We start from the raw sequence: 24,517 nt of genomic DNA, 5'->3' as shown, positions 1-24,517 counted from the left end.
TTGAGTATGTTCATAGGCAGGAGAAGAGAAATGTAATGAAAATGTAAAATGTCACAAATTACTAATATGACAATGGAAGGTAAGATGAAATAACTCCTCCCTTATCCCTTAAGTGGCAAGTCTATTGTCTCTCTTGTGGTTCTGTCTATTACTGGAAAAAAATAAAGAAACAAGATATGTGGGGATAGGCATGTTTCAGCTCATCCAGCACAGAGGATACTTTTCAAAAATTAAAACAGTGAATCTTTTAAATGTACAGTTCCATTATTGAATGATTTGAGCTCATACACTATTACAGAGTTGCTAACGTTAGTGAATAAGGACATCTGCTGGCCAAGAAAGGAATCACAAATCAGGTCAGAAAACTCCCAAGTTTCAATGGATTGTTAGAATCTTAAGTTTCAGTACTTGAGTTGGAATGTGCTTTAGAAATCTTGTAGTATAACTTCCTAATTTTACATGTATCCCAGGAGTAATGCAGAAACGGTTTTTCTATTTATCTCTGTGAATAGCTGTCTCTGTGTGTCTCTGTCTGCCTTGTCTGCCTGTTTGTCTCTCTCTCCATATCTGTCTCCCTGGAATGACTCAGTCACTCCAATGTGCCTTTATACCAGCAGGTCTGATATTGGGGAAGAGGATAAGGTAGAACATGACCATTTGATTGCAGTTTACTATTTTCTCAGAATTCTAGAGTCTAGCAGGAGGGAGAGACAGAGATGTGTGTGTGTGTGTGTATGTATGTGTGTGTGTGTGTAAAACTCTTGTGTTACTACCAGTGTATTTCGCCTTTATGCTCAATCAATGATTATGATGTCATTGATTCTTAACAGTGAAATATGTACTAAATGATTAGACAAATGCAATAAATAATATTCACAGTATTTATTCAGAAGAAAAGGTCAGAAATAATCATAAATTTTATTCCTCACAAAATAATTATAAATTTTACTGTCAGAGCAGCAATATTTGAAACATTACAGCTGACCCACAAACTTTGGTTACATTTTTCTACTAATGTATGTGGAGTCCATGGGAAACTGGACATGCATTTGTAGAATCCTAGCAGGAAGATACATGAATGCTAAACCCATGTACTTAGGGGCAATTCACATCTCTGAAATGTAAGCTTTGTTGACTTTGGTCCCTTTAGAATTAATTTATAATACACAAAGCTACTTCTCTGTAAATAAAGACCTTTCTGGTCTTCACTGCTTTCTTGTTTGTTAAAGCTTGCTCCTCTTCTGCTCTGGAGCTCATGATGCAGTGGCAAGTTCTTTTAGCTCAAAGCCACCTCTAAACAGGAAGCTTAAAAAAGTTATGCTTTTTTTTTTTTTTCCAGTGACTGACAGTTCCCATAAGCCAGAGAGCTGCTAAGCTTTTCAGATGTACAAATGACAAAGGAATTCTGCTTTTTTGAGTGGGGCTCTCAGCAAATCTAGTCCTCTTTTCATAGCAAATAAAAAACCATGTTTTCTTAGTTCTCAAACCAGAAAATAAAGGGCATTCCTGAGAAGCTTCCTCTCAGCCTATAGATAATATTAGAGCTATAAACTCAACCCTCCAAAAGCTTTAGGATCTAACTCTTCACATCATCAACATAAATGCCAGAAGAATTCTCTCAATTGACCCAACCTTTCTCCATCTAATTACATAGTAGGGCCTCTCTTGCAGTCGATAAATTCCCCAAAATGCAGCAACAAAGTCTTCTAATCTAGTTCCTATCAGTTTATAAATTCATTCCCGGGTTTCTTGTGACTTCTTCACAACTCAGTTCATTTCCCTGTTTCTTGTCTATTTCTTTTTATGGGTCCTTCTCCTTCTGACTTCTTATGCATTCAAATGAATGCTGCTTGGAGCTCTGTGACTCAACTCTATCTCATATGATACGACTCAAGAAATTTTTGTACAATATATGAACCCAACATTCCTTAAATAATTCTTCAAATAATTGTTTGATTTATAATTTTGTCAAATATAACCTTTTAAACTCTAAAAATCAGTTACCTATATATGAGCTGATGGACTATGATGCCCTGAAACCATCTTCATCACAGTCATTGAATTGATTTCAAACAAGCCCTTACAGTACATTTATCTAAAGGGGAGTTTTTTTTTCTGGTTTTCAGAACAATCTAGATCTCCTTTATATTTTGTCTGAGGGACTGTGTTTCTTCACAATTGGTTTTATTAGTTTTCCTTATATCATTGTTATTTTTCTACCTCTGTCAATAACCAAATTGTTCACATAAAAAAGGGATCATACCTTATATTTGGATGAAGAAACAGACCAAGAAAGAGATTAAGTAACTTGGTTCTTGACTTGGTCCCAGAAGTATAGTATAGCTTCAGACAGAAGTGATATTTTATTTTATATCACTGTTTTTAGAGAACTCTGTGTGTATGGTTAATTGACTTTCTAAATTAGTGGTAGCCACATTTTAGGTTTGTTTTTTCCTGTTGCATGACATGTTCCTAGGATATACTTACTCCAAGCTCCTCATTCTATGATGAATAAAGGTTAATATTTTAAAAAAAAAAACTAAGCAAAAATAAAAACAACAAATCACGAATGCAAATTTGTTGCTCTTTCTCCCTCTTTCCCACTCAATTAAAAATAGCTCTCCATAAAGTACTTCCAGAGTTCTGAACTTAGAGTTACAAAGACATGTATTCATATTCTGCCTGAGACACTTAGCTCTGTGATCTTGTTTAAGTAATGTAACCTTGCTGGGTTTCAGGTCCTTTCATGTAAAATGAAAGGGTTATGCTAAATGGCTGCTGAGGTCCCAAACAGCTCAAAATCTATGTTTCTAGGATTTGAGAGGTAGAGTAATGAATCATTTAAGCCCATACTATGACTACAAATTTAGTACTCTGTCCATTGCAAATTTTAAGCACCTGGCTTTGATTTAACTTACTTGAATAAGTAGACACTGGTGGCTTTTTAATCACATAGATCAAAAAAAAAAAGCATTTAGTTTTAAAAGTGATATTTAGATCTAGGATTAGCAAGGACTCTAAATGCCATGTAGTCCAACCTTATTTTATAGATGAAACTGAAGCTTAAAGAATTGCCAAGGATCATAAAGATAGTAAGTGGCAGAACTATTTTGAACCCAGTGGCAAAATTTCCCCATCAATTAATTTTTGGTGGAAGAGTTCATTAGATTCTATTCAACAAGTTAATATTGACCAAGCATCTACAATATAAGATAGGATGACGGCATATGTAGTGCTGTACTGGGTGCTGAAGATTCAAAGATGAGGCAAAGTACTATCAGGGAGCTTTCATACTAATAAGAGGAGAAGATGAATATGTTAATTCAGTTCAACATAACCAACATTAATCACTTATTGTGTGCACAGAATTATACTAGGTTATTTGGTGAGGGAAAAAATTCTGACAACTTGAGAATGCTTTGGATAGTAGGTGGCCAGTACCTTGAAAAGGGTATTTGAATTTAAAGATGAAGCTCTTGAATGGCAGTGGGGAGCAATGGAAGTTTGTGATTAGGGAAGGGATATGGTCAAAACTGTACCTTAGGAAGAATATTTGGTATCTCTATAGATGGTGTGTTACTTAAGTGAAGTTTGAAAAAAGGTAATTCAATCATTAAAAGGAAAATTAATAGGAACTAGGGGGATTGCTGTGTGTATAAAGAAAAAAGGAACAGATATAAGAAGTCATGTGGAGGTAGAACTGACAATTGAATAAACTGATTGGATGTGAGGGGTGAGGGAGAAGTAAGTGTGAAAGATGATTCCAGTATTAAGTCCTAATCAAATGAAATTGAGAAGAAAAGGAAAAGATGACTTCTGTTTTTGAAATATTGAGTTTTAGATATTTATGGGATATTTGTGTGATGTCCAGCAAATTGTTGGTAATAAAGAGAGAACAAAATTGGTGGTATCGATTTGGGAATCATCTATCTGGAGCAGTCAAACAGAGGAGATGGTGACCAAAGGAATTCTCATTGATATTTTGACACGTCCCTTGGTCTCGGAAAAGGCTGGGTCAGTGCCCAATCTGTATGGGCTTTAGAATCACCACTGTTAAATGAGTAGGAGGCATCATGGGGAAGTAGAAGTAGGAAGATGTGAATTCTTGACTCTGGTCAAGTTGTTTAACCTTCATCTAAGCAATTCTCTAAGATTATAGCATATAAAGAAGATGTTGATATATATTTGTAGATGATATTTCCTTCTCTAGGGAACTCTTTGATTCTGTCCCTATCATTATACTTAGCTAGAAGTGATAATTGAATCTTCAGGGGTAGATAAGTTCAGCTAGAGAGAGTCTAGAGTAGAGGTTGTTAACCCTCAAGGAATCCATGGATAAATTTGTAGGGACTTAGGGAAGAAATAAAGTTACATTTTTAATCATTTAACTGAAATTTAACATTTCTTTAATTATGAATAAAAAAATTATTCTGAGAAGAGCTTGGTTTCACCAGACTTAAAAAGACCAAGATGTTTTAAGTGAGAAAAAAAGGAAATCAAGGCCTGGAAGGCAGAGCTTTGAGGGAAAACCGTATTTAGCTGATAAAAACTGGATACAACAATGGAAACTGAGAAGCAGAGGCAGTTAGTGTTTCTAATAGTTTGGCAGTGATAAGGAAAAAGTGATATCAGATTACCTTTGAGTGAGAACAGTAGAGTCAAGTGAAGGTTTTTTCTTTCTAAAATTTAAATTTTATTGATATCTTTTCTTTGATTAGTAAAATAAGCAAATATATATATATTACATATGTATATGTATATTCCTTGTATAATATCTCCCTTTGCTCCAATTAAACCATGTCATACAACAAAGAAAGTTATGCATATATACCCCACATAATGATCACTTCTGCTAAGTATGCAATATTTTTCCTTGATTTCTCTGCTAAAAAGGATAGAATTATTTTTTATTATCTGTTCTCTGTGATTTTTAGTGATTTTTCATTTACTTGTCATTTAGTGACCTTTTCCCTAACATTATTGTAATTGTTGTATATATTTGTTATTTTAATTCTGCTTATCAGTGGTTTGTTAGTTCACATAAGTGTGTCCATGGTTCAGTGAGTACCTCTTATTTGTTATTTCTCACTTCACAGTAATATCTCATTACATACTGGGGTTTGTCTAAGTCATTACCCCAATTTATTTCTAGTTCTTTGCTATCTAAAAAGATGCTGCTATGAATATTTTAAAATATATTGGAAATTTGTTTCTGTATGTATATGCTCAGTAATCACATGAAGAAAATACTTTTGTCTTTCAAGAAGGACCACTTTATCCTTGGTCCATTGGAAAAAGAACAGAGAACATTCTGTGTCCCTGGGTTCACATTTTACCCCTGACTTTTGTTATCTGTGGATATCATGCAAATCATTTAACCTTTTTTGGATCTCAATTTTCTCACATATAAAATGAAATTTGTACTTCATGGTCTCTAGATTGATGATTCCCAGGGACTGGAACAGAACAGAGTAAATGAAGATCTAGAGGGATTTTGACTCATGTATGTAGTAGCGGAAATGAGGGAAGTCGTGACTTCCTTTTTCTCTTAAGTTGTGAGATGATTGGCTGAAAGATTACTGGGGGGGAAGGTAATGAAAGTGATGCATATTTGTGTGAAGGTCAGGTATTTTGGGAGACTAACCATGGAAGAGATCCCTTAAAGTTTGAGAGGAATCAGGGAAGGATTTCTTGATCTGATTAGCACTTACGATTGTTTTTGAATGAGGGGAAGGATTTCAACACATGCAAGTATGGGTGAAAGACCCATTCTAGGAATGGGAAAATAGCCTACACAAAGGCATTTTGACTTTATCACATATTTCTTTATTTCTTACACAAGAGGATAGCTATATGTTAAAGCTACAAAGTAGGTTAGAGCCAGTCTGTGGAAGGTTTTGTAATATTAATTTTATTTTTAGAGGCAGTAGGTAACTATTGAAGATTTTTGAGAAGGGATATGTTATCACATTAACTTAGTGGATTACAAAGATTACTTTAGTACTTGTATAAAGTTTGGATTGGGTTAGAAAAGAGACTAGAAGAAGGGAGAATAATTAGAAAGATATGAAAAAATTCCAAAAGAGATATATTATCTGAACTAGGGTGGTGACAGTAGGAGAGAATAAATATAAAAGATCATAAGATCACAGATTCATACATGGAATGGACCCTAGACTTTTTCTAGCTTAAATTCCTCCTTTTACAGAGGAAGAATTGAGACTTGGAGGTGAATTGCATTGCTAAGGTCACACAGGTGGGAAAGGGCAGAATTGGGATTCAAATTCAATTCATTTGATTCCAAATCCAACTTTCTTTTCATTGTACCATGATATTATGAAGATGAAATTGACATGTTATTGGGGTTGTGTTATCTCTTTCCTCCCATTCAATCTATGTTCTTTTACTTCATAGGTGTTGCATACACATCAGAATGTTTTCCCTGCAAACCAGGCACATTCAGTGACAAGCCAGGTTTATCCAACTGCCAGGTTTGTCCTAGAAACACCTATTCTGAGAAAGGAGCTAAAGAGTGCATAAAATGCAAAGAAGATACCCAGTTTGCAGGTAGGAATATTTTTATAAGGAATTATGTTTTTTTTCTGAAAACAATTTTTATGCCATATAAATGAAGCACAGAATATCTGAATTGAAAGGGTATGTGAAAGTCTTGGCTAAATTATAAAGTCAGAACAGTTTGAGTTTTCACTTTTTATGCTTTTTGTCCTCAGTTTCTCCTTTGTTACAATGCCTTTTCTTACAATACCTTGGGAGCCTACTGTTCTCTGTTGCCTCCTTGAAACAGAGAGCTCCAAGTTTCTGGGTGGAATAAATGTGACTGGAGCCAAGTAAATACAGTGCTCTCAGAAAAGGTTTGTCATGATACTAAAATAGGCAATTTGTAATTAAAGATCTTTGAGTAATGTTGGACTTTAGAAAAAGAAACTCTTTCCAATGTTCTATCACTGTAAAAGAACCAAGAGAAATGCAGTATCCTTTTGTCTTAGAATCTAATTCAATCTCACTTGCTGATTCAATTACTTATTTTTTTTCCTTTTTTTTTTTTTTTTTTTTTTTCTGGCTTCCAAAAGGAAGTGCTTCATTTCTGAAATTTTCGTTTTTGCTTTGCAGATGAAGGATCCAGCCAATGTATGGAGCGCCCTCCTTGTACACAAAAAGACTACTTTCAGATTCATACACCATGTGATGATGAAGGAAAGGTACAGTTGTTGTGAAGACTTCCACAATCCATCAATTTAAGCTTCCTGTACTTACTTGGGAATAACTATAATAGGATTCCAGATCTATAACTGGCTCTGGAGGCCATCTGATCCAATTTTTTCATTTTTACAGAGGAGGAAACTGAGACCCAAGGAAATTAATAGAATTGCCCAAGATCATAGTAGTAGTAAGCATTAGAAGTTTGCTTTGAACTTTAATCTTTAATTTCCAAAGTCAGTGAAAAGAAGATGAATTTAAGCAATATACATTAAAGAGCTTTTTTTTTCTTTTTGAAATAGTCATTTCTAAACCTGTTAATTCCAAATTTTATACTTTGAATCACAGGGAGCTAATGTCTCACAGCAATTGAATTTTTTTGTACCATAGTGGGCTTCATCAGTTAAAAACCATGCAGCTGTTGGGTAATGCAATTTTTGGCAAATAGCAGTATAATTGCATTAGCAACTGCAAAGTAATCAGCATAAAACTCTACTTTGCCAGAGGGAGAATGTGTCTATAGACTTTTAAAGTTTCTCTGCGATTCTCTTAATTAAAGAATCCATAGACACTGCATGAATAAAGCAAAATTAGATGAGAAACTTGCCTTTTTCATGCTATTTTTGTATTTGGGGAATAAATTAATTGCTTCTAAGTTTGTTGGACGGTGAATACTGGGCATAGTAACTTTCTTTTATATACTAGATCTTGCTTCACATTTATACTTTAATAATAATTATACTTTAATGATAGCTTAATTTGTTGTTTTCAGAGAATTAATGTTTTTTTGAGTTAGACAGTAAAACCAAATTGATATAGACAATACAGTAAAACCTCATGAATCTAGAAGAACTAGAATAATCTAAAATAACTCAAAAATGACTTAAATATTTAAATTTAGAATTAGTTAAATATCTAATATGTTTTAAAAGTGACATATTAGTTTATCATTCCCAAATACAGTAATTCAAATCAATAATTGCTTACAAAACATTATCAAGAGAAGTTTCTGCTTTAGTTAGAAGATTATTTGTGATTAGCTTGTATCATAGAACCATAGATTTAGAAATGGAAGTGACTTTAGATTGTTGAGCCTAATGCCCTAATTTTGCAAATGAGGAAACTGATAGACAGAGAGATTAACTTGGTTAAGGTCACTCAGTTTGTAACCATCTAAAATGGGATATGAAACTGGGTCTTCCCAGAGCTATATCCACTGAAACATACAGTTAGATGGATGAAAAAAAAAGTTTTTCTTAGGTTAAGCGTATGTCTTGTAAGTTTAATTATATTAACATAGTGAGTTATGGTTTTTAATAGCCAGTAAAATAAATTTCTCTTAGAATGATTATTAATTAATCTTAGTATTTCCAAATCAATAAGATTCTACTAATATCGAAAGTATTTGAGTTTTTATTGTATTACAAAAAAGGATACACAAAAGGTCAAAATCACGAAGTTTTATGTAAGATAGTTCAATTATACAAATTAATAATTGACTTGTATCTAAATATAAATGCATTTTAAATATATTGAATATGTTATTCTTATTAGTTTTCTATTATCATTTGAGTATGTAATCATCTAGGGAAGGTAGAAATGTCATTTGTGAATGTGATTATAAAAAAAAGGAAGAACTTTTGTAGGCCCATGATCCTTTTTAATTTTATCTGCAACATTAATGTAAGTATAAAGTTCACAGCTCTAGCAATATTACTTATAAATAAAAATATATAATGCAAGGGTCAACAGATGTTTGTTGAAACTTAATATTTTTATAGTAGCGAACCTTTGAAATTGCACATGTGAAGGTTGCAAATAGGTGCTACATTTATAATGAACTTTTATTGAATTCAGGCACACTATATATGAACTATTATTTCTTTAAACAAGTATTTCCAAACCTCATGAATTATATTATGAGTATTATAGCTCATCATAAGCCAAGTGATACTCATTCACACATTTCTGCTTTCCAGGTTAAGTGTTATTAAATTTATGAGGAAGCCAAAGAGCTAAATAGTGGACAATCAATTAAAAAATATAATTACTTTCAACATGATGAGATCTCCTAGAAAAACTTCTGTATTTGGAATCAGAATTCCTTTTTCTGGGTTTTGGTCCTGCTTCTGCCACTTAATTAGTAGTCCTTGGATTTCTGAATAGTCTGTTGCTTCATTTGTAATATAAAGACTTGGACTAACTGCTGTTTAAAATCCCTTCTAGTTTTGAATACTTTCAACTGAAATATATTTTTTATTTGTTTCAAGGTTAGCAGTGAGATCTTTTAATTGTTCAATCCAGTGGCCATTTCTTCTTTCCCTTTTTTTGATCTCTCTATGCCATTTGACAGTTAACTAGTCCTTTTGGGATAATCTCTCTTCCTTACATTTTTGTGACACTGCAGTTATCCCTTTCACATTGTAACTTTCTTTATTGTGGTTTTCAACATATTGAGGATCAACCTAAGAAATTAAATGGGAATCTTTTGGAATTTTATGGGAATTGCAGATGATATGTCATTTCCTTCCTCTGTGCTTTGGAAAAGTTTGTTTTCCATGCTAAGCATCTACTCCCTTCTTACTTCTACCCCTTAGAATCCGTAGCTGCCTTCAAGCAGGTCATATATTATTTCCTAGGGAAGAAAGATGTTTTCTCTTCCCAGTTCAAGTTGTGTCATCAAGAAGGCTCCTCAGTAGCCATCTGTCCAACCATGTTTAAGAAGGAATTTTCTCTATGATATATCTGATAAACTTTGGCAATTTGGTGAGTCTATGGATCCCTCCTTAGAATAATGTTTTTGAGTGAATGAGCAAAATTACATAAAATTACAAAGGAAACTATTGAAATACAGTAATCAAAATGATTTTTAAAAAGTTCACAATCTGATTAAGATTTCCTGTTAGTTAATAGTGTATTCTCTCCTTCCTCAGATTATCATGCTTTTAATTATCTACTTAAATGTTGTATCTTCACAGTAGGATGTAATCTTCTTGAAAGTAGGGAATATTTTTCATTTCAATTTTGTTTCCTAGCACAGTACCTTGAACATAGAAGGCTCTTAAATAGGCTCATTGAATTAGATTGAATTTTGTCTGTCTAAATGGATTTAAGGCAATTATTTCTGATGTCTATGCCAGCACAATCATTTGCCTTAATCTAATTTTTTACAAAGAAATTTAATTCCTATGTAGTAGGTGGGATGACTTATACATGGATGGTTAATGTGACATTTCCCTTGTGGTTTAGCTAATTTGTGGTTCTAGAAAGAGATTCTAATATTTGTAGCTATTTATATGTCTGTAGTCCTTCTTCTGCCTTCCTTTATGGCCTCATTCTAAACATCTAAGGAAAGTTGATTTTAGAACAGAAGTAACCATTTAATTCTTTGTGATAAACTTGAAGATTTAGCAAACCCTAATTTTTGATGGGGAATTTTTCATGGTTATGAGAATTAATTCAGTTTGATTCAACATATATTTGCTGATGTAATACTATATATAATTAAAATTCTGTCCAGATTGCATGTCACCATCATTATTATGTTGTCATGACATTTTGTTAAAAGTTTACTAAATCCATAGAAAGGCAGTGTGATAATGGTCCAAGTTTGAATCCAGGAAGATTGGAATCAAGTTTCACTTCTAGTAGATACATAAGTTGTATCACCTTGGTCATCTCTTTCAATCTCTCAGTGCTTTAGGTCAAGTCTTCTTAAACTTTTTCTACTCATGAACCATTTTCACCTGAGAAATTTTTATGTGACTTTGGGTATATAGGTATATAAAATAGGCATACAAATCAAACATTTACTAATGATATCATAATTTCGTGGCCCCTACATTCAGGCACAAGATCCCATATAGTGTTGAGAACCACAGTTTAAGAAGTTGGGTTCTAGGCCATTCTCTAAAACCGGAAAATAGAGAAGACACTAACCTGTATTGGAAGAATTTCTTCATCCAAAGTCTTCATAACAATTACATTGAAGATCCTATTCCTGTTTCAGTTCTTATATATTTAGTAGTAATTAATCACTGTCCATTTTGGAATAGCATATGAGGTAATTTGGGTCTGTCAAGAAATCTGTAGCCTAAATGAGAGAAACAGGATATAATTGTGTGAATCAATAGGAATAAATACAGGGGCTATTACAAAAGTTGAGTACCCAAAGTCTAGATCCCATAACAGGTGGCCTCTATTAAGGAAAACAGTAAAATTAAGATATACCATATGCTGTTAATAAAAGTCAATATAAAAAAATAAAAAATCTACAAAGCAGATTAATATAGGGGTAATTATTTGCTATTGAAGGAGCTATCATGATTCCATCTAATAGTGATCTGCAATAATGATGTCCCTTAAGTATATATAATCACATACACAGCTATAATTTAGTAGAATTTCCAATATTCCAAAAAGAGAAAGTGACAATATGCAGCAGGAAAAAGAGTTCTGTACTTGTATAAGAAGAACAGGTTTTTATTTCCAATTCTGCTTACCGCCTCTATAAGCTTGTATGTACCTTCTTTAAACATTAGGTTCCTCTCCTACAAAACATGAAAGAGGTAGACTATATGATCTTTAAGACTATTTCTAACTAAAAATCTATGGCTACAATGAACCAGCATACGTTCACTGGGAATTATTTATGCTAAACTAACCTCATTTTCTTTTTTGTTATTAATTTGGCAATTCATCTATAGACATATGAAGTATTTTAATTTGACAGCATCCTCTTGATAGAGGCAGCCTGTTGTAGTGATCCAGACTTAGAGTATTCAAACTTCTAATCTCAGCTCTGCTGCTAACTAGCTGAATTCACTTAACCGTCTGGGTCTTAGTTTTTCCATCTGCAAAATGAAAACCTTGGATTAGAAGCTATCTAAGATCTCATGTGGCTGATTCTATTGTTGCATAGAAAGGTGGTATGGAAGAGATTTAGCTTTGAATCCAGGAAGATGTGGTAGCAAGGGTCATTTCCAACAGGTATTGGTTGTTTAACCTCAATCAATTCATGTGTTGTGTTCTGCATTTTATCAATATCAAGGAAGGGCTATATATCTGTCTTCTTTGAATACATTTGTGTTTCTTAGGATCTTAAAAATGTTTTTCTTTCTTATCATAAGCGTAAATATCAACCCATGAATATTTTAATATAATCAATCATTCTGCAAGCATTTATTAAGTACTTATAATATGTCAAGCACAGTACTAAGTACTGGAAATACAAAGATAAAACCAGACCCTGCCCTCCAGGAGTTTCTAGTCTAGTATTGTATTGAGAAACTGTAAGCTTCTCAACATAAGGACTGTTGTGTGTGAGGAACAGTAAGTAGGATGATTGTAGATGGGTTGATAGGAGACAATTCATTAAATATATATATACATATGTATATATTATATATTAAATATATATATACATGCATATATGTATGTACATATGTGAAATTGAATTATCCCATTGCTTTTATTTTTCTAAAAAATATATATTAAATTTAACATGATAATAGTAAAATTGCTCTGCTTAATATCTCCAATATAGTTTCTTTTTCACCTTTGAATCTATTTTGCCTGTAACCAATGTCATTTCATTTGATTAAATCTCCTGGTTTTTGTAGAGATTTGAAAACCCTTTCTAGCTAGAGGTGCTAACTGATTCTCTTAGCATTTCAGCAAAGCAAGACTTATCCATTATTTTATAGATGGTAACATTGAAATAGACTAATGCAATGAACGGTTAAAGTGAACTGCTTAGAGAGACCAAAATGTGCAAGCTGAACGAGCTGAGGTTAAGAAAGAAAAATGCCATTTATAATTATGTTGAGCAAGGTGTCTTTTTCTAAATCAACTTGTTGAAATAAGGTGACTTTTTTATCTTCCTAAGGGGATTCTTAAGGGAAAAGTTAGTGTAATCTACAAAGACTTTCTGTTACTGAGTTTTTGTCATTGGAAATAACTTTTCAGAATAATCATTAAAATTATGCTTTATCAACCCACCTTCTAGAATTGTTAGAATTACTATTTGAAGGAGTTGGGATTATTAAATTACTTTAAGGAAAGCAAACTTTAAATTTTCTTACAGCTATAATTTTGATTATTTTCCTCTTTTTGGTTAGTTCATTCTCTTTGGTGCATTTGGGATATATTTACTGGGGATCCTTTAAATGGAACTATGTTCTTCAAAGGTTGTCTTTTCTTATGTTAATATTTTAAAAAAAATTGAATATCAGATTGAAGAAAAATGTTAACTCAGATTATTTTATGAAAGGTAAGTTTGGTAAATGAATTAATAATATATTTGGTTTATTTAAACACACACATGTAAATGACTTTTTTTATGCTCTCTGATAAAGAATGAAAGAAAAGCTCCCCATCTCCAAATGCCTTTAAGTGAAAGAAATGTTTTTGCTATCTCTCCTGTCTTGTTTGTTTACTTAATATTAGATATTACAGAGACTGTGATTGATTTTCAACTGTTATGAAATAATAGAATAACAGTGTAATGCTTGGTATAACATTTGATGCATTTTCTCATAGAAAGTTTTCTTGAAATGATCTGGGGAAATGATAAAGGAAAGCCGAGGCACCTGAAGCAGTTTATAGACTAATATTCTTCACTGACACCTAAATTCCGCCTCCCCTCTTTCTTCCATGTTGTTTTCTGATTATGGGGCAGCTCTGTATCACGATCCACAGTCTGTCAGTTATTTGAACATGTCTTCGCTGAGAACATTTAGCTGCGTAGGATTTTAATGAAATAGAAACCTGATATGTGCTTTCTATTTCACCTTACAGACACAGATAATGTACAAGTGGATAGAGCCCAAGATCTGCCAGGAGGACCGCGCAGATGCTGTTAGACTTCCCCCTTCTGGAGAGAAGAGAGATTGTCCCCCATGCAATCCTGGTTTTTATAACAATGGTTCCTCTTCTTGTACTCCTTGCCCACCTGGAACATTTTCAGATGGAACGCAGGGTAGGAATTTTATTTTCTCCAGAAGGCAGTCTTTACAGAAAATTTTTAAAGAGAGAACCATCTGTAGCTAATGCAAGGGTTCTAAATGTTCTTGTGTCACAAATCTCTTCAGCAGTCTTATAAAATCTGCGACCCTTTTCTTAGAATGTTTTAAAAAACATAAAATAGAACAAATAAGATTACAAATGAAATGAATTATATATAAATTAATTATATGTAAACATAAATTATATAATAATAAATTTTCTCTTTGTTTCCATCTCTCTCCTTCTCTGTCCCCCGTTTATGTCCTTCTCTCCCTGTCCCTCTCTTTCTCTGTCTCCCCTCTCTCTGTCCCCACCTCTGTCCCTCTCTTCTTGTGCCTCTCTCCCTGTCCCTCTCTTTCTCTGTCTCCTTCTCTGGTGTCCCCCTCTAGTATCCCTCTTTCTCAGTCTCCCTCTCTCTGTCTCTCTGTCCCCCCTGGGTCTCTCTGTCTCTGTCTCTCTGTCTCTTTCTCTCTGTCCCTCTCTCTGTCCCTTTCTCTTTTTGTCCCTCTTTCTTTGTATCCCTCTATCTCTGCTGCTCTTTCTCTCTCTCTGCCCCCCTCTATGTCCCTTTCTCTCTCTCTCTCTCTCTCTCTCTCTCTCTCTCTCTCTGTCCCTCTTTCTCTCTCTCTTTCTGTCCCCCCTCTCTTTCTGTCCCCCATTTCTCTGTCCCTCTCTTTGTCCCTCTCTCTTTGTATTCTTCTATCTCTGCCCCCCGCTCCATCTCTCTCTGCCCCCCCCTCTGTATCCCCCTCTCTGTATCCCTCTCTCTGTGTGTGTCCTTCTCTCTGTATCCCTGAATTCTCTGTCCCTCCCCTTCTCTCTATCTCTCTCTGTCCCTCTTTCTTTCTGTCCCTCTTTCTGTGTCCATCTCTTTCTCTTGTCTGTTTGTCTCTGTCTCTCTCTGTATCTTTCTATCTCTGTCTCTGTCTCTGTCTTTCGGTCTCTCTCTCTGTGTCTGTCTCTGCCTCTCTGCTCCCCCCCCCCCCGGAGGTTAAAAATCTCTGACTCTAAAGAAAGGTTTTCTCTTTGGTTCTAGTTCCTTGCACTTAGCAGTCACCTAATAATTGATCATTTAATTGAATCAACTGAATGATGTGTTTACATCAAAGTCCTTTCAAATCAAAATAATTCTTACATCAGTACTAACTTGGAAGATGATAACTATTGATTTGTCAGAAATTACAGCTTGTGAAGATTCAGTCTTAAATTATGGCATCACTTTAATCTACCACGAGTAAAGACGTGTCATTGAATGTGTTAGGTGTTTAATAGAATTTTGTATGGAGATTTTGGCAGAGGGGCAAACTTTTGTTTTCAAATACTCACAGGAAAACTCCCCTAATTTTATTGTTAAACCCTTCCTTAATTGTGAGATGATGGTAGCAATAATGCTGAAATGGCAAAAAGGGTATGTGATTGCCTTTATGATTTAGCTTTATGTTTGTATGAAGGGGAATTAATCTAGGGAAATTAAATAAGTAAATGTTTTTTAAAGTCACTCATTGGTCTTTTCCCTTTTGATATTGAATAAATCTATGTATTTTTTCCTTTTGATGTTTTCAATGGGTTTTCTTTTCCAGATTTTTTTGGGAAATATTATTGACTCCAAAAGTGTCGAGAAGTTCTAGGAGCTTCACCCACTTTTTTTAATTCATCCTCGAATCCAAACTAAAATGTCTTCAGTGATGCTGTTGAAAGAGAGTAGGGGAATTTTCAATAAGATACACAGCTGGTATTATTGTCTTTTTCTATTCTCTCTATTCCTCTGTCTCCCCTAGAATGCAAGCCATGCCCAGCAGGAACAGAGCCTGCTTTAGGTTTTGAATATAAATGGTGGAACATCCTGCCTGCCAATATGAAAACCTCCTGCTTCAATGTTGGGAACTCAAAATGTGATGGAATGAATGGTGAGTCCAAATTCCGAGCTTCTTAGTATAGTCAGGAATCACAGACAGCTGTTTTCTGGCTCATCTTTGTATGAACAAACTAAATGGTGTTGAGTGGGAAATTAAATTTTTTTTTTAATTAGGCAGTTGGGATTAAATGACTTGCAAAGGGTCACACAACTAGTAAGTGTTAAGTTGTCTGAAGCCAAATTTGAACTCAGGTCCTCCTGACTTAAGGGCTGGTGCTCTATCTACTGCACTATGTAGCTGGCCCCTTAAAATGGTCACATTGTTATTTTCTTTTACTTCAAATCTGGATGTTATAATGAAAGGACTGTGGTAGTTTTTCCTTATCATGATAACAAATTGCTTCACTTTCTCATAAATGTAATATATTTCATTGGGTAACTGAGTATTTAAGAAATAGGTGATAGAGTGGAAGAATATTGAACTTGAAATGCAAATAGAAAACCTTATTTCAAATCACAGTTCTGACATTTATTAAAAACAAAATTAGTATTTAATAATTTCAAGAATCTAGCAATAGATTTATAATAATTTTAGCAATAAAAGAATCGAATAATAAATCTATCATTTTATTATTAGTATTGATAATTTATCAATAACTATTAAAAATTAGACATTTATAGACAGCTGTAAAATTTACAAAGTACTTTACGTTTTGTATGTCTTTTGTTTCTCACAGTTCTTTTGTAAGAGACAGTGTGATATAGTGGGTAGACAACTGGTCCTGGAACAGGGAACATTTGAATTCAAATATTGTATTTGACATGTACTGGCTATGTGACCTAAGGCAAGTCTGTCTTCAAGTGTTTGAGAGTGACCATTTTTAAGACCATGAATTTCAGAGAAGGTGCTGATCTGCATTGATACAGATAGAGGGAATTTCCCTATCTGAGAGTTTTCTATGTTAGTGAAGTTACACAGTTAAACCTTATCTCAATATCGCAATATCTCTAGACATGATTTCCATTCTGTTGATTAAAAAAGTTGTAGCTCTGCTTTGCTTTGTTTTTCAGTTGTTTTAGGAGTGTCTGATTTTCTGATCTATTTTCTTTTTGGCAAAGATAATTGCCATTTCTTTCTCTAGTGAATTAAGACAAACAGGGTTAAGTGATTTGCCCAGTGTCTGTAACTAGATTTGAACCAGGTCTTCCCAACTCTAGGCTCAACATTCTTTGTGCTGTGTCACTCATTGCTCTTTGGGGTTCTCTGTTACCTATCAAATTACATCCAGGTTTCTTGGTCTCCTTTATCTATCAAGAACCCTCTTTTATCTCATTCCAATATTTATATCCAGTTTTGTTTCATACTATTCTTCCTTCAGATACTCTATATTCTGATCTCTCAATGTCAGAAAACAAAACGGAACAAAGAAAAGTAAAATGCCCGATATCCCTCAAGTGCACATTGAACTTTCTTCCATGCATTGAACTTTCCCCCATACTTTTTGCTAATTACTTATTTTCAAGGTCCCCTTAAATGACTCCTCCATTTGCCATCCATAATTCTCCCAGCCAGAAATTATTTCTCCCTGGAGTGTCTTCTATACCTTTGAAACCAAAGATATAATTTGTATCTCCCCAATTACACAGTGATGTAGGTATCAGAGGTGGTATCCCCATTTTATTGATGAGAACTCAAGGATGTTTTGACTTAGTCATGATCACTCAGTAAAGAAATAGGAATTTTTCCTGATTCCAAATCCAGGATTTTACTTATTACACTATGTTTCTAAGTTATAGAAATTCAGAATTGGAAAAGACTTTTGTGGCTGTCTAGTCCAACCCATCCATGGAACAGTATTTCAATGAAAAGCACTCAACAAGTAGTCATCTACTGCTTAAAGACCTCAATTGGGGAGAACCTCTTTCCCCTGAGACAACCCACTTCATAGCTCTAATTGTTAAGTTTTTCCCCTGCTCTCAAGGCTGAAGTCTATCTTTGCAATATCACCCCGTGGCTCTTGATTTAGTACTTTAGGAACAGCTCTTCAAATACTTGAATATCTATAGCTATTATGCTCTTTCTGAGAACTTTTTTATCTGGTCTAGACATCTCTACTTTCTTCAACAGTTCCTCATATGACATGAATCTGTGGCATTTCACCATCTTGTTTATTCCCCTGTGAATTGTTCTCCGTCTTACCAATGTCCTTTTAAAATGGTTGCTATTCAGAATTGCAGATGTGATCTGACTAGATTCACTTCTTCGTTTTTTAAAGTTTTGCCTCTCTTAATGCAGCCCAATATTGTTCTAACTTTTTTAGCTGCCCAGCACAGTATCTGGCACATAGTAGGTGCTTAATAAATGTTTATTGAATGGATGAATATATTTAATCATTTATAAAATGAAGGCAGTATTTCCCTCAGAGGGATCTGTGAGGACCAAATAAAACAGTGTATTTCAAATGCTTTATAAAGTATTACATAAGCATAAACCATTATCATAAGAGTGGATATATAGAGCTGGTTTTTAAATAAGGAAGATGTGGATTTAAATTTTATTTCTGATACATACTCTTTATGTGATCTTGAATAAACTGCCCAACTTTGCATTTTTCTAGAATGTCTCAAATTATAAATTATACAGAAGATATTAGCATCAGTTTTCTTATCTGAAAATGTTAGAGTTGGATTCAGGAACCTTTGTGATCCCTCGCAGCTATACATTGTGTTACCTTTATTGTAGAGGGAGCCTCCATACTCAAGATTTTCCTATACCAATCCCAAAAGAAAACAAACAAACAAAAAAGAGCTTGAAAATATTTATTTAAAAACTTGGAGAGGATTTAGGTCCTTCTAATAGCTCTGGATCCTTCTGTACTGTGGACTTATGAAGGCAGAGGAGCAGCTCATATTCTAGCTCTAGGAAGCAAAAATAAAGTGAAGGAAGCAGTAGCTGTTGAGAAAACATTGGCTGAGCAATGTTCCTTTGTTATATACATACCCAACTATCTTTGCCTGTTAGTTATCCTATTTTAAATGCTTATGTTTTTGTCTTCTCAATTCTTCTTCCTATCAACTCTGAGCAACTTGAACAGATCATCAGTGGCTCAATCTAACTTTTTATGGCTTACTTTATTTTGTCAGCCAAATAGGAAGCACACCTCCATGAGGAGGATATTCTCCCTCTCTCCCCCTCTCTTTTCTCTCTCTATTAACATCTCTCCCTCCCTCCATGTCTCTGTCTCTTTGTGTGGGTATCTCTCTCTGCCTCAGAGTCTCTCCATTTCTCTTTATCTCTCTCTGTTCCCATCTGTGTCTGTGAGTCAATTGCTTTGTTTTGTCTGTCTAACTCTATTATATCTCTGGCTCTCTCTCCTTCCTCTTCTTGTCCCTCCCTCCTTTCTCTCCTCTTGCTCTTCCTCTTCTCCTTTCCTCCCCTTCTCTCCTCTTTTTCTTCCTCTTCTATTCTCTGCCTTACCCCTCCTCCTATTCCTCCATTTTCCTGTTCCTCTTCTCCCTCCTTCTCTCCCTTTTCCTCTTCCCTCATCTTCCTCTTTCTTCTCTCCTCTTTTTTCTTTCTTCATGCCCCCCTCTCTCTTTCTCCTTCCTTCTTCCTACTTCTTTTCTATACTTCCTCCCTCCCTTTCACACTTTCTCCCTTCTCCCTCTCCTTCCCCTCCTTTTTCCTTGTCTTTTCTCCTGCCTTCCTTTCCCTACTCTTGGTAGTTTAACATAACTAAAGAAACATTGGATTTAGTCATCAAGAAATAAAATCAATCTTGACTTCCACATTTATTTGCTGTGTGTTTATGGCACAAGTTAGTTAATATCTTTGAGCTTCCATTTTCTTGCCTGTAAACTGTAGTTACTAGTATTTATACCTAATAGAATTATTGTGAGGAAAAGACTAAATTTAAAGTTCAATATATGTGTAGTTTATTACACCTTTCCAAATTAAGTGTGGCAACTAAGTGCAGATCTGTTGGTTATACACAGATGCTCCCACCTTCTCTCTCCTCACCCCCCACTGTTAGGGAGCCAGACTCCAGCCAATATACCAGCTTTGGCACATGCCTTTCCAGCCTTTTATTTATATCTGAGCTAAACATTTCCACCTGCCTTTTTCCTCTAGATAGCTTCAAATTTCTCCTCAATAGTGTTGATTTAGAGTGAGATTTCCAGTGTAGTATATTAGAATTTGGAAAGGAAATATGTTTTATTTTAGAAAATGTAGACTTTATGGTGGTATAGAATTATTAGCTTTCTCATTAAAGTTTTTTTCAAAGCTGTTTTCTCATAAGGAATTTTGCAAAGAAACATTTTAATGGTATCAGGGAGCCTTTTAACACTGCATTTAATTTGCATTTGAGATTGCTGAGAAGCACCTTCTCTTAGGGAGTTGTTAACTTTGAGTCTCATGATTGCTGATGATCTTTTTAACCTTATTTAAAACCATTGGAGGAGAACATTAAATATGTATAAATGAATTTTTTGGTAAGTGGTTTTATCTTTTTAAATGCACATTTAATTGAGGAGAAGAAGCAGAAAGATAAGATGGACAGAGTGGAGATAGTGGAAGAAAACTAACTTGCATGCTGATCCCAGCTCTGCCATGAACTGCTTTGTGACCTTACATAGTTCACTTTTTCTCCTTAGTTTATATAGTTCACTTTATTTCACTGGGCCTCAGTTTCCTAATGTGCAAAATGAGCTTGGACTAAATGATTCCCATAGCTAAGGTCCACTTATCTCTATCATTCCATGATGAATCCATGATAAACCTGTTGATATAGCAAAAAGAACTTTGCCTTCAGACATAGACTTCACTTTAAATCCAAGCTATACTACTTAACTCATAACTTAACTAACCTCAGATAGTTCAGTAAAATTCTGAGAATCTTTGTTTCTTCATTTGTAAAACACAGATAATAATATTATCTATGAGGGACAGCTAGGTTGAGTCTAGGTCAATCACTTAATCAGTGACTGCCTCAATTCTCATCTATAAAATCAGGATAATAACATTTACCTCTCAGGAGTGTTGTGAATATCAAAAAGAATAATATTTGTAAAACTTATAGTGTAATACCTGACACATAGCATTTAACAAATGCTTGTTAAATTAAAAAAAAGTTTTAAAAACCTACCTCATTGGGTTGTTCTAAGGAAAACATTTAGTAAACTACAAAATAATACACAAATTGGTCCTTCTGTTCTTATGTTATTTGAAGGTTTGTAATCGAGATGTGGAATGGCATCAGTTTAGAAAATTTTTGGGGAAATGTCTCTCCATTTATGACAATCTACTTAAGTTTGGCAGCTAATACTCTTAGAGAGTTTTATAGGTTCATAAATAGTATATGTCAGTGATAGGTCTTAAACTAAGATATTCTTCACTACAAGGCTCAATATCTATCTACTGTATCATTCTATATTTCATTCTTCATAGTAAAAATATACATTTGGTTTTTATATTTACAGGTTGGGAGGTAGCTGGAGACCATATCCAGAGTGGGGCAGGAGGCTCGGATAATGATTATCTGATCTTAAACTTGCATATCCCAGGATTTAAGTAAGGAAAATCACTGATTCATTGCCCTTAGGAATTTTTCTATCTTTGTTCCTATAGGAGTACTTGAAAGAGAAATTATGTTTATTAAATATTATAATTATATATACATATATGTATATATCTCATATAATATATTAATTAAAATTATCAAAAAATATCAACCATAAGATAATTATTTACAAACTGTTTTATAGGATTCATCATGATCAGAGATTATTTTAACTGTTAGTCTTATCCATCATTATTTAATTTTAGGAAATAATAGCTGGAGTATTAGAACTGAAATGCTATAGTAACAAGGATTTGTCAATGCTGTAGAAAGAGAGAATGAGTTATTGGTTAAAGCTAACTACAAGAATATTTATCTTTTCTCAACTGTGCCCTTAAATTATGATGGCAGCTTGTGTAAATCAATTGGTTCCAATTTGTCTTTGTTTATTCCTTGTTGATGGGAGGCATTTATGTCAGAGGTTAGAGGAGTTTTTTTTGCCATGATTATGTTTTCAGATATTTCAATATATGTTGGTGTTATTTGCAGTAAGAACGGCAAACAGCCACATTTTGCCATGGGTCTCTAGATGTTTATGATGCTCTTTATTACAGCTTGCTCTAAACACAGTGAAAACCAGAAATGAAATGAATTACAGCAGGAGGTCAATGGAACCAAATCTTTTTTGGCTTTTGTTTTCACTAAAAACTCAAGCTCAATTTGTCTCCAAATTGTATTGGGAACACATTATAAATATTGCCTTTCTGCTTTGGCAAATAGGCCTCCAACATCTATGACGGGAGCCACAGGTTCTGAACTCGGAAGGATAAGTTTTATTTTTGAGACCATCTGTTCAGCAGACTGTGTGCTGTACTTCATGGTGGTGAGTGAAAAGAGCATCTTTCTATAGCACATGACTAAGCTTGCTACTATATTTCAAGTGGGGGTTTTATTGCTATTCAAATACACAAAACAACTCATGTTTTTAAATTTTTCTGTTTTTCTTGGTGTGAATTGGGACTGCTTTTTTTTTTTTCAGTGATAAAAGTACCATTTATGTATGAGCTAATTTTAGAATTACAGAAGAGCTAAAAGGCACTTAATAGGCATGTATTTCTAGTAAGAAACATAGAAAACATAGCAGGGTAGTAATCTCTCTTATTTTACTTTGCCTTCCTTACCCTTTGCTGTACCCCAACCCACACTTGTATCAGAAGCCTGTAACATAGAAGTGAATGTGGGTGGAATAATATAATTAAGCAGAGATAAAAATAAACACACAAAAGAGAAAAGTAAAATGAATGAAGGATAGAAAAAAATTTGGAGAGTAGGTAGTATTAAAGAGACAAACAAAGATCTTTGTTTTTCATTGCAGAAGTCATAGAAAATTTGAAATATATTTGTCTCAGCTGTGAGGTGGAGAACAGATATATTATCTTGGGCATAATCTACTCATTTCTATTTCTTTAATGAATCTCAGGTAGCAAATAACATCTTGGCCAATGTTCCTGTGTTATGACTACTGATGCCAAATTTGTAAATCAGTGGTCTTTATTTGACCATTAGATTAACTGAGACTATTTTGATTCAGTTTTTCAGTTGTTTGAAGTTGTTTGGTCATGATCTTCTTGGTCAAAGGGATAATCCAATCTGTGGCTTAATAGAGAAGACTTAGAGCAGGAATTCTTAACCTGAAATCTGTAAACTTGGTTAAATGTATACAGATACACATATGTGTATATAATGTAGAGATACACATATGTACATATATATGTATCTAGATACATATAAAAACTTTCATTGTAGTTAGTTTCCTTTATAATCCAATGTATTTCACTTTATACTTTTAAAAATATTTTTTGAGACAGTCTTAAGACTTCATGATACTGCCAAAGAGGCTTGAAAGGCAGGTGTTGCCAAGAGCTCAGAGAGGTCACGTAGATAGGGACAAAGGTATCATTTGAACCAAGGCTTTCCTGATATAAGGTCTAACACTCTATTTACTACTTTATGCTGTTTACTTCTCTCCGCATTATTCCCTCCCATTCAAGAAGCATTTATTAAACTCCTAATGTATGTAGCATGTGTACTAGGCAAATGGAAAATTGTATGATAAGCTCATTGAGGGTTGGGACTTTATAATCTACTAAAGAAGATAAGACACACATACATAGATAACTATAGTGTATGTTGATACCTGTTCAAAGAAAAGTATGGTATGAGGTCTGAGGAAGAAATTTGTTGTGGACAATGGAAGTAACTGTGTGTGTGTGTTTTTGTGTGTGTGTGTGTGTGTGTGTGTGTGTGTGTGTGTGTGTCTCATTAGAAAGTTCAAGGAATACCTTAATAGTAGATTTTGATAGTATTTAATGACTCAAGTGACTTTAAAGAATGATCAAGAATTGAAATGATAGAGAGAGGAAAAAAGAACATTCCAAATATGGAGAATAGTGTTTACAAAAGCAGGAAAGAAATCATTGTGCAGGTTCAGGGGGCAGATAATAGTCTAGTTTGACTGGTTGCAGAATGCTTGGAGTGGGGGTAGTATAAGATATAATTAGAATGATAGATTGCAGAAGGCCTTGAATGCCAGGCAAAGAATTTTAAACTCAGTAAACACAAATGAATCACTGATAGATTTTTGATCAGAGGAGAAATAGATTAAAATTTATGCAAAAGGAAGATTAATCTGTGAAAGTTTTATGAACGGGATTGGAACACAAAGAACAGAGGCAGGAAGACATGTTGGGAGGCAATTGAAATTGTTATAATTAGAATAGTGACAATAAGACTAGAGGATAGATTTTTGTTGTTGTTATGTTGATTCTTCTTGGCCCTATATGTGATTTTCTTGGCAAGGATAATGGACTGGTTTGAC

The 24,517-nt window shown here is 34.1% G+C and overlaps 1 protein-coding gene across 1 annotated transcript in view; it reads left to right on the top strand.

Moving 5' to 3' along the window:
* ELAPOR2 (endosome-lysosome associated apoptosis and autophagy regulator family member 2) overlaps window positions 1–24,517 on the top strand; it is a 90,270-nt gene that overhangs the window by 13,726 nt on the left and 52,027 nt on the right. Inside the window, exons 5-10 of the mRNA XM_052000654.1 lie at window positions 6,415–6,567; window positions 7,132–7,220; window positions 14,017–14,197; window positions 16,002–16,130; window positions 21,560–21,650; window positions 22,420–22,522. Of these exons, the coding sequence (XP_051856614.1) occupies window positions 6,415–6,567; window positions 7,132–7,220; window positions 14,017–14,197; window positions 16,002–16,130; window positions 21,560–21,650; window positions 22,420–22,522 (746 nt within the window). The remainder of the gene's footprint in view (window positions 1–6,414; window positions 6,568–7,131; window positions 7,221–14,016; window positions 14,198–16,001; window positions 16,131–21,559; window positions 21,651–22,419; window positions 22,523–24,517) is intronic.

This window comes from Antechinus flavipes, chromosome 5, assembly GCF_016432865.1.
Source record: "Antechinus flavipes isolate AdamAnt ecotype Samford, QLD, Australia chromosome 5, AdamAnt_v2, whole genome shotgun sequence".
Taxonomy (NCBI): domain Eukaryota; kingdom Metazoa; phylum Chordata; class Mammalia; order Dasyuromorphia; family Dasyuridae; genus Antechinus; species Antechinus flavipes.
Note: the sequence above shows the minus strand (reverse complement) of the source record. Positions and strands in the feature narration are given on the sequence as shown.